Source organism: Chanos chanos, chromosome 7, assembly GCF_902362185.1.
Source record: "Chanos chanos chromosome 7, fChaCha1.1, whole genome shotgun sequence".
NCBI classification, from domain to species: domain Eukaryota; kingdom Metazoa; phylum Chordata; class Actinopteri; order Gonorynchiformes; family Chanidae; genus Chanos; species Chanos chanos.
The window spans coordinates 3816929-3828495 of NC_044501.1; the positions used below are offsets into that span (position 1 = coordinate 3816929).

An 11567-nucleotide genomic window follows, 5' to 3' on the forward strand; every position below is an offset into this window, starting at 1 on the left:
AAACAGAACACAACACAGACATTACACACAGAAACACACACCAGAAAACAGAACACAACACAGACATTACACACAGAAACACACACCAGAAAACAGATCACAACACAGACACGGCACACAGAAACACACACCAGAAAACAGATTACAACACAGACACGGCACACAGAAACACACACCAGAAAACAGAACACAACACAGACACGGCACACAGAAACACACACCAGAAAACAGAACACAACACAGACACGGCACACAGAAACACACACCAGAAAACAGAACACAACACAGACACGGCACACAGAAACACACACCAGAAAACAGAACACAACACAGACACGGCACACTGAAGACTGAGCAGAGACACAGAGACACATCCAGATGTTTCCAGGAGACAGTTTTTATTCATTGGACACTGAAGAACAAAGAGCAGCTTCAGTTTTCCCAGTCTGAGGAAGACAACCTCAACACACACACACACACACACACACGTTTCAGTCAGAACAAATGACTGCAAAACTATACATGAAGCTTTTTATAAAAGCACATTAATTTCACCTGCACAAAGCAAACACTGCACGGGTGAGAACCAATTTAAACGCACGTACACACACACGCACACACACGCGCGCGCACACACACACACACACACACACACACAAAACAGTCAGCATATAGGCTTATCTCATACACATCCCAAACACATCTCAGATTTTACAAAACTTTACACTGACATTGGCTTTAAACTGTTCGTTGGCTTTAAATTGAAAAACATCATATAAACAGTCCAATGATCCATACGATTCGTCCACCCACTCCACCATGCTGCGTGGAAACCGCAGCAACGGGGGAGGAGCCTGAGGGAGTGTGTGTCTGTCCACCTGTCAATCAAACATGAGTGCCCGCCCACATTCGCCACAGGCTCCGCATTACCACTGTCATAAGAACTGTCCCAGCAGTAGTCCCAAAGCAGACATGGGGTTTGTACCAGTTTACACTGGATGGATCCAGTCCCGGCTGGCTCCGGGCGCCGTGTGTGTTCCGCTGGACCCGGTGCAGGCTCAGGCCGTGTCCATGTGGCAGGGGTTGGTTCCTGTTTCCTGTGCGGCCCGATAAAGACGGAGGAAGTCCTTATAGCGCGGCGCACAGCCTAACCAGGCTTCGCCGAAGCGGACCGAACCGACGAAGAGAAAATCTCCTTCCCCGCGCTGGACACCGCAGCGAGGTCCGGTCCTCACCCGACCGGACCACCAGGCGCGCCCTCGACCCCTGCCGCCTGCTGCAAACACCCCGCTCTTCTGACGAAACAGACGGGTCAACTGGACCACCACGGACACCTGCTCCGCCTCCTCCTCAACACCCTCAATACTGCCACGCCCAACTGACAGACAGAGAGAGAGAGAGAGAAATACTCAGTGCAAAGGGAACACTCTCAGGCCTTTTCCGAAGAGATGTAAACCTCCTTATCATAAAGAGATTTAATTCACTGTTATTATCAGAGTTGATATATAAAAAGGTTATTGCATCCAATGAAAAAGGCATTCCACATAAAGTAGTTTTTCTTATCATTTTTCCTGAGTTTGGTTTCTTACATTGAGAGAGAGAGAGAGAGAGAGAGAGAGAGACAGAGGGAGAGAGAGAGAGAGAGAGAGAGAGAGAGAGAGAGAGAGAGAGAGAGAGAGAGAAGTAAGTGTATGATAAAGAGACTAACACAAACAGCAGAGCGATTGGACACCTGGCCGCTGAATGGCAGGATTACTGACATGATTGGATAGAGAGAGAGAGAGATGGGTGGAGAGGAGATTGACTAAAAGAAAAGGATTAGTGCTATCTGATTTATTCAGAATGAGAAGAGGAAGAGAGGGCCCCTGGAGATCAGGGTCAGAGACCCCTTAGGGTCAAAGCCGCAGACTCACTGAACCTCATAATTCACACAGAACTTCACTGCACAAAACTAATGAGAGAGAGAGAGAGAGAGAGAGAGAGAGAGAGAGAGAAAGAACAACAAAGACGAAAAGACAGGCAATTATTAGTATAATTTGATTTCAGTGGAATTCTCTGTTACTTGTAAGTGTAAGATTCAAGAGCCAAATGAGTTCAGCAGACAGAACTGATCGTGAACGAAAGGAGGTACAGAGGAAAATGTGTAGTGAGAGCAAATAGGGAAATGATCGTTATGCTGGAGGAACGGGGAGGGAGAGAGAGAGAGAGAGAGAGAGAGAGAGAGAGAGAGACAGAGAGAGGGAGAGAGAGAGGGAGAGAGAGAGAGAGAGAAAGAGACACAGAGAGAGGGAGAGAGAAAAGAATTAGGGGGAAAGAGTGAAAAAAGAGAGAAGTGTTCAGTGACTTGGGTCAGAATGATGAAGTGATAGATAGATAAACGTAGAGTGGAAAATGGGAGTGAAGACTGGGGAGAGACGGAGAGAGGAATGACTTACCAAAGTCACTGGTGCACACAGCCATTAAAATGTCCTCATCAGAGCAGGGCCGACAGGGAGCTGAGAGAGAAAGACACACAGAGACAAAGACCACTCAGACACCAGAACTCCAACCTCAAAACTTCACTGCACAAATACAACTGGCATATCTGTACATAACACTCACACACACACACACACACACACACACGCTCTCTCTCTCTCACACACACACACACACAAACGCTCATGCACACACACGCACATAAACATATACACACAATGTCTCTCTCTCTCTCTCTTTCTCTCTCGTTCTCTCTCTCAGTCTCTTATCAAGGTGCAGACTTCAGTGCATTAGAGGAAGACAAAGCATCTCTCAACCCCCAGGCAGACAGGGGTCAAAGGGCACAGGTCACAGGTCATGCAGTCCTCAGCTCTAAAACAGCTGGAAACGTCCGTGCGTGACGTGGCAAAATCCTGCTAACATCTGAATCTGTGTGTGTGTGTGTGTGTGTGTGTGTGTGCGCTTGTGTGTGTTTGTGTGTTAAGGTACAAACAGAAAACACTCTTAGGACACTTGTTGCGATGGAAATATTTTTGTGATATAGATTTAAGACCCAAGTGCAAGAGGCTGCAAACACTAGTGAAACATATCTCTCTCTCTCTCTCTCTCTCTCTCTCTCTCTCTCTCTTTCCCTCTCTCTCTCTCTCTCTCTATTTCTCTCTCGTCCTTTTCATCGCTCCCTCCATATCACCCCCATACCTCTGTCCCCCACCCCCTCCCTTCTCACACTCTTCTCTCCCTCCATCCTTCCTTTTTCACACCTCTGTCAGACCCCACGCCGTGTAAACACACTCACGTCCTGTCATGTCTGCTCTGTGTGTGTGTGTGTGTGTTATTGTTTTGTCAGGACCCACCTGGCCCAAGCACTGCCCCCACCCTGAGACCTGCGTCGTTAAGACTACGGCCAGAGGGGGAGAGCTTACACAACCCCCCACTGCTTTCACTGTTCCTCTCACGACAGAGAGAGAGAGAGAGAGAGAGAGATAGAGAGATAGAGAGAGAGAGAGAGAGAGAGAGAGAGAGGGAGAGAGAGATAGAGAGAGAGAGAGAGAGAGAGAGAGAGAGAGAGAGAGAGAGAGAGAGAGAGAGAGTGAGAGAGTGAGAGAGAGTGAGAGAGAGAGAGAGAGAGGGAGAGAGAGAGAGAGAGGGAGAGAGAGGGAGAGAGAGGGGGGGGAGAGAGAGAGAGAGAGAGAGAGAGAGAGAGAGAGGGAGAGAGAGGGGGGGAGTTTAAGGATCTGTTTATTTTATCTAAACACGATATCTTAGGTTAATTAAAAATTTGACAAAGTCAGCCTAGACAATGACTCAGTGAGTCAGAGAGTGATGAGAGGATGAGGAGAGAGAAATTTTGTCTGTGATACTGAAACAGCTGGCTGGAGTAATGGGTTTTTGATATGTGTTTTTGAGATTCTGTTTGCGTGATATTGAGACAGCTGGCTGGAGTACTGCGTTTTTGACAGAAGCTGTTTCACACAGACAGAGAGCAGGGCTGTTTGAATGACAGAGACATAATGCACGGAGTGTGTGAGAACAGAGCTCCGCATTTACACTGGCAAACCCAACACACGGAAGACTCCTACACAAACACACACACACACACACCCCTAAGATGTCTACACACACTCTTAAAACCCCTAAACAGAACCCAAAGACACCCCCCCCCCCACGCCCCCCCCCCACACACACACACACACACACAAACTTTCACACAGAAGGAGGGTCTAGCTTAGAACACCTCTCTGATTTCACACAGGACACCCCTCATCTCCTAAAACAGAGGTGGAAGACCGTTACAGAGCAGGGCAGGGGGGATGGGGGGGGGTCTACAGAAAACCCCTCATTATAAGAACAGATCTGGGATCAGTTCTTGAATTCAGCAATATAATATTATTATTACTATTATTCTACAGTTTGGTACACCTGATCTCTTTTCAGTGATACAATGCAGAGATGCCTCAGGTCTGGACCAGAAGAGAGAAAACCTGAGAAAATCCATGACTAGACATCTCAGGTCTGGATGTAAGAGAGAAAACCTGAGAAAATCCATGACTAGACATCTCAGGTCTGGACCAGAAGAGAGAAAACCTGAGAAAATCCATGACTAGACATCTCAGGTCTGGATGTAAGAGAGAAAACCTGAGAAAATCCATGACTAGACATCTCAGGTCTGGACCAGAAGAGAGAAAACCTGAGAAAATCCATGACTAGACATCTCAGGTCTGGATGTAAGAGAGAAAACCTGAGAAAATCCATGACTAGACATCTCAGGTCTGGACCAGAAGAGAGAAAACCTGAGAAAATCCATGACTAGACATCTCAGGTCTGGACCAGAAGAGAGAAAACCTGAGAAAATCCATGACTAGACGTCTCAGGTCTGGATGTAAGAGAGAAAACCTGAGAAAATCCATGACTAGACATCTCAGGTCTGAACCAGAAGAGAGAAAACCTGAGAAAATCCATGACTAGACGTCTCAGGTCTGGAGGTAAGAGAGAAAACCTGAGAAAATCCATGACTAGACATCTCAGGTCTGGAGGTAAGAGAGAAAACCTGAGAAAATCCATGACTAGACATCTCAGGTCTGGAGGTAAGAGAGAAAACCTGAGAAAATCCATGACTAGACATCTCAGGTCTGGACCAGAAGAGAGAAAACCTGAGAAAATCCATGACTAGACATCTCAGGTCTGGAGGTAAGAGAGAAAACCTGAGAAAATCCATGATTAGACATCTCAGGTCTGGAGGTAAGAGAGAAAACCTGAGAAAATCCATGACTAGACATCTCAGGTCTGGAGGTAAGAGAGAAAACCTGAGAAAATCCATGACTAGACGTCTCAGGTCTGGAGGTAAGAGAGAAAACCTGAGAAAATCCATGACTAGACATCTCAGGTCTGGACCAGAAGAGAGAAAACCTGAGAAAATCCATGACTAGACGTCTCTAGACAGGGCTTGTTCCAGAGACGCAGACAGCACACAACAGCCCTGCTCAGTTCTGAGTTATAATACTTTTTTACTCAAGTCCCTGTCCCCCTCCATCAGAAATCTGAGAACGGTCAGATCAAGACCCTGGAGTCTTTCAAAACTCAGAGCCGAGACAGAATGTGCCGGGAGACACGCGGCAGATGACTCAAACCTTAAGAATGTATCCGCGCTTGGCCACGGCTGAGTTTGCACGTCCATTTTTACATCATTTAAAAAGAAAAAAAAAAAGCTTAAGAATTCACCTTTCACAAACTGAAAACATTTAAAAAAAAAAAAAGAAAAAAAAAACTAGACTCAGAAAGGGGTCCCTCAGCCCCACCCCCTGCTCTCTAATTCTCCACTCCAAAGACCCCTGGGCCAGAGACACGGGGCCAGAGAGAGAGAGAGAGAGAGAGAGAGAGAGAGCCAGAGAGAGAGGGAGAGAGAGAGGGAGAGAGAGAGAGAGAGCCAGAGCCAGAGACAAAGAGAGAGAGAGAGAGCCAGAGACAGAGACAGAGAGAGAGAGAGAGAGAGAGAGAGAGAGAGAGAGACAGAGAGAGAGAGAGACAGAGAGAGAGAGAGAGAGAGAGAGAGGGAGGGAGAGACAGAGAGAGAGCCAGAGACCGAGAGAGAGAGAGAGAGAGAGAGACAGAGAGAGAGCCAGAGACAGAGAGAGAGCCAGAGACAGAGAGAGAGAGAGAGAGAGAGAGAGAGACAGAGAGAGAGCCAGAGACAGAGAGAGAGAGAGAGAGAGAGAGACAGAGAGAGAGCCAGAGACAGAGAGAGAGAGAGAGAGAGAGGGAGAGAAAGCCAGAAAGAGAGAGAGAGAGACAGAGAGAGAGAGAGAGACAGAGAGAGAGCCAGAGACAGAGAGAGAGAGAGAGAGACAGAGAGAGAGAGAGAAAGCCAGATAGAGAGAGAGAAGAGAACAGGTGAGGCGTGGAGGAGGGTAGGTCTCCTGTGTGGAAGAGTTATAAATCTCTGAGCGGTCTGGGTTGTTTTGAAGTCGGAGTTGTTTTTTTTTTGTTTTAAAATGGGGGGAAGTGAAGGGGTTGTTTTAAAAGAGAGGTGTGGAAGCAACGAGGCAGCACTAAACAACATATGGAGAAGGACGAAAAAAAAAACGAGTGACAGAATAAATTTATAAACGTTTCAGTGATTAACCATAACTATTTATAGAGTTTCTGAAAAGAATAAAATATTTTAAGTTTTAATTACATTTCAGGAGCATGTAGTTACATAAGCTTTTCCCATAATAGTTCTTGTTGGAAAATTAAATAGTTTATTTTCTCATTTTCAAACTTCAAAACAATCATATGACCAGACAGGCAGACAGACAGACATATAGATAGATAGATAGATAGATAGATAGATAGATAGATAGATAGATAGATAGATAGATAGATAGATAGATAGATAGACAGACAGACAGACAGACAGATAGATAGATAGATAGATAGATAGATAGATAGATAGATAGATAGATAGATAGATGGATTAGCTTCCAACCATCTGAACCACAACCAACCTATTTCACACAAGATTCGTATTAAATCACAACAAACACCACACAAAACTGGTCACCTGTATATAGACACACAACAAAAAAAAACTGACTGTAAAAAAAAAAAAAACCCTTCATCCAGCCTAACCAATCATATGCTACCTTTGTGTTACCCATAAGGCAGTGCTTCAGTGGAGTTGACTGGCCACACAGGGGTGAAGCACCCCCCCCCCCCCCCCCCCCCCCAAAAGCACCAAAGACCGGGCAGTTTATTTTCTTATGTCAGAAGAACATGGGGGGAGGGTGGAGTAAGGAGCAGGGGGAGGGGGGAGGGGTCAGGAGATGAGAGGAGGGTGTGCAGAGGGCATCCTGTTGTTTTACTGGGGGCTGTCTGAAATAGAACCATAAAAAACCAACCCCCCCCCCTTAGTAAACACTACTGTCACTTCCATCTAGAGGTGACAGGACTCATTTGTATTTAATTCTTCCTCTGAACACTCTCTCTCTTTCTCTCTTTCTCTCTCTCTCTCTCTCTCTCTCTCTCTCTCTCGCTCTCTCTCTCTCTGCCTTTCTTTTGTTGTTTTTTTGTTTTATTTTGTTTTTTGTTAGCTGTGTTTTGATCAGTCTGATTTTTGGTTTCCTCTACTTCCATTACTTTGAAGTATCTCTATGTGCACAACAAACACAGTTGTAAACAAACAGGGCTGTAAACAAACAGCGCTGGTCTTTTTGTTTTCTGGACCACTAAGAGTGATGGGGCTTTATTCCTTTATGTATAATTGTGCTTAGAGGTCATTAAAGAGCACTTAGAGTTGCTTGCTGTCTGCCCCCCCCCGTCTCTCTCTCTCTGTGTCTCTTTCTCTGTCTCGCTTTCCCTCTCTCTCTCTCCCCCTGTCTCTCTCTGACCCCCCCCCCCATCTCTCTCTCTGTCTCTCTCTCTCCCCCTGTCTCTCTCTGACCCCCCCCCTCATCTCTCTCTCTGTCTCTCTCTCTCTCCCCCTGTCTCTCTCTGACCCCCCCCTCATCTCTCTCTCTGTCTCTCTCTCTCTCTCCCCCCCTGTCTCTCTCTGACCCCCCCCCCCCTCATCTCTCTCTCTGTCTCTCTCTTGCTCCACCCTGTCTCTCTCTCTTCCCCTGTCTCTCTCTCTCTCTCTCTCTCTCACTTCTCACTCCACCCTGTCTATCTCTTTCTCTCTCTCTATGGACCCCACTCAGACCTGGGGTAAGGAATGTTCAGATCTTGATAAGAGACATTTGTGGACTTGTGGATCGTTTCTGGACTCTGACTGCTCACGCACACGACCGTTCTTATTCAAATGGCTTTCTCTCCTTTCTGATGTGTCCTGATGACACTGAAATGAGACAAACTCCAGCTGTCTCCCAATGGGGCCATCAAACACTCGCTTGTGGACCAATTCCCTCTTCACACGAGAAAAAAGGGGGGGGGGGTGATTAAAGTGTTAGAGTTGGGGGGTGAGGGGTGTTATTTAAGGTGTTAGAGCGGGGGGGGGGGGGGGGGGTTGCCAGGCCAAACACACACACACTACACACAAATCACTCTACTTCACCATTCTCTCTCTCTCTCTCGCTGATGTCACACCAATTTCAGTCAGCAGCAGAACTTCAGTGGTTCTCTCTCTCTCTTAAACACACACCACTCTCTCCTACCTGTGAGTGAATACGGCTCATCCCCGGGCGTGGCTCCACCGTTGTGGATCAGCTCATACTGAAAAGCTGTGATCTTCCTGCTGATGTCCAGGTGAGCGGATGCCTCCACGAACAGCGCCCCCTCCTGGAGATTAAAACACCTAATTTTTCCCTGAGCCTGCTCCTCCTCCGTCAGGAGCAGCCTCAGCTCTCCGGATCGCTCCACGTAAAGGGTGGCTCCCCGCGAGGCTGTGGAGGGCTTGATGCAGGCGTGGAGGTGAGTCCCGCCTGGAGGGTCTGTGTTGGGGCGGAGGTTGACAATTATGGCGCCCGTCGGGTAAAGCCACTCTAGGGAACCCTGAGAACAGCGCAGGTATACCTGCTCCACGTCCCGCGCGTGGGTCTCATGACTTAAACCACTGTCAGGGCAGACAGAGAGAGAGAGAGAGAGAGAGAGAGAGAGAGAGAGAGAGAGAGAGAGAGAGAGAGGGAGAGAGAAAGAGAGAGAGGGAGATTAAGTAGGACTTTACAATTAACGTTTACTTGATGGTGCAGTGCTTGTACAAGAAGAAGGAAAAATGAAGAAGTTTCTCATGTAAACTAACATGACAGAAAAGTGACAGAGACAACTGATAGGGAAAAAAAAAAAAAACGATAATCGTTTTTAGAAAGATATTTTTAGAAGAGGCTTATGGGTCTGATCACCAGTGATAGTGTTAAAAGTTCAAGTTAAATTCTTGTAATTGTATGTTACAAGTGCCCCCTTTCTATTTATAAACCGATGATCCGCAGGCTACAGCTGCTCAGAGCAACCCCTTAAGACGCAGAGCGATGAGGAGTCTTCGCTTTACCGAAGCAGCTGATTTCGATATCACTCAATGTCGCGCGCGGGTTCAGGGAGACACAATACGACCGACACCCGTGTCAGCGCACCGTAAATACGATAGTGTGACCAAAACAAGGAAACTACAGGGGAAAAAAACGACTAGTCCATTGAGATAAGAAGAGAGTGTTGTCGTTTCCGTTACAATAACAGACTACTAAGAGAGAAAAGAACCATCCGTTTTGATAGGCTACATTAATGTTTAACCCGAAATTTCTTTCCGAGTGCAAAACAAGACTACGTGAGAGAGAAATAGAAGCAGCGTGCTGTTAAAGGGAGCTCTTAGTGGGGAATTTCAGACTTTTCGCAATCAGCAATATGGTCCACAACCTCAGACAACTCACAAAAGGACGCTCCGTCCACATAAATGCAATTAACGTGTAATAAATTTATCACCACGCAGTTACAATGGGGAGAGATGCGTTCGTGGCTACTGTCAGAAAATTATAGCTATTAACAGTTCTGAAAAATGACCATGTCCACTTGAAAAAAGAAACCATGAGGTGGTTGGGTACTTATTTGTTGATAGACCTATTAAACACACCTAAAAGCTGCGACACATACTTGATGTACAGTTTCATTTTCATGACTTTAAAGAGAGCCAATAAAATGTTAATTCAGACTGTTTGATCGAGGGCAAATGGGAGAGTCGTCATAGTATCTCTTGGACAGCATCCACAAAGTCTACTCTGTCCACCAAGACGCGTTTTTTTTCTGAAGGAAAGGTTAAAATATTAACCAGACACAAAGAACTGCACGCGCCTCTCCTTCATCGCACCACGCCAGGGCGCGCACACGTTTCCAGGTAGTGATTATATTCTCTCTCTCCCGCCCCTTCAACACACACACGCACACACACAATGACTCTCCTTCGCGCGCACACCGCGTACACAAACAGCGTTTCTCGCACCACACACCATAAGTTTGGTGAATTAGCAACTAACGACAACCCGAGTTCCTAAAGATAGTCAGGGTTTCGCGTCACGGTACGGAATAAATCCAAAAACCACACTCCTCTGGACACAACATCTGCACAGCATCCGCTTCGGCACTTAATTACAAGAGGAGGTCGATGTAGAACGGGACATGATTACAAGCTATGATTACAGACGAGCTTTGATATGAAAAACACAAACAAACTTTCACTTGGTCAGAGTGGAGTTCATCACAAACCTCTGATGAAGTTTTAAAGACGACATTTACGACAAAACGTACCATTTACATACGACCCCCCACTCCACAGGAAAACTGGGGGTGGTTGCGCGTGAGGGGTTTGGGTGGGGGGTTGTTAAGAGTCAAGTTTGCAACGACCTCCAAAATCTTTTCGTTTCGGCGGGGTTGTTTCTAATTACCGCCATTAAATCATTTTCTGGAGCCAATTAAACTTCAGGAAAACCGAGCCGAAATCCCGGTGAGTTAATAGACACCAGATCAGCCGGACCGAGTTCAAAGATCTTCGAGGGGGGAGCGTGCAGCCGCAGAAATTAAAAGGCATTGCCTTGTAGTCAGCACTTCAATCCCCAAACACCCAGAACGTCGCCTACAAAGCAGCTTTAAAACATTAAAACAGGGGGTTCGTATCCAGTGTGCATATGCAACAACACGACACTGGAACTAGAGAGAGAGAGAGAATGACGAACAGATTTCGAATGCATCTTTTCGTTGGTTGTCATGCAGTGGATTTAAATGTGTTACGCGAGGGCTGTTCTACATGTCCGGACATTTCTCCCTCACATCGTGAGACAAACTTTATTTTTGAGTAAAACGTTTACAAACTTTCACCAAGACTTTTAAAATGTCAGGAAACGACCAGAAAACCAGAAAAGACCATTAGTGCATCTGCATCACAATTAAATTGAACAAATTTAGGTGCAAATGTAGGCCTACTACAAACGTCGTAGAGACAGATAGTGCGATTACTTATGAGGCGGGAAGAGACGCGTTTATAGATGCTTTTGTCGAAGGAATGAAAGGATAGAAAACGAGTCTCTCACCTTCCTCTCCAGCTGCACTGGTCACTGGAATACTGCGCGGACCCTCTTCGCCAAAGCAGCACAACCGCCGCCAAATACGTGATTACCGGAGAGATCATGTTCATT

General features: G+C 46.4%; 1 protein-coding gene across 1 annotated transcript; it reads right to left on the reverse strand.

Annotated features, from left to right (window-relative positions):
- Positions 1 to 652: 652 nt before the first annotated feature.
- Positions 653 to 11560, reverse strand: metrnlb (meteorin like, glial cell differentiation regulator b). Its single transcript, XM_030780673.1, has 4 exons — positions 11463 to 11560; positions 8607 to 9004; positions 2436 to 2495; positions 653 to 1378 (listed from the first exon to the last, which is right to left on the reverse strand). Exons 1-4 carry the CDS (start codon positions 11558 to 11560, stop codon positions 1059 to 1061), a joined length of 876 nt encoding a protein of 291 aa, XP_030636533.1. The 3' UTR covers positions 653 to 1058.
- Between the last annotated feature and the right edge of the window lie 7 nt (positions 11561 to 11567).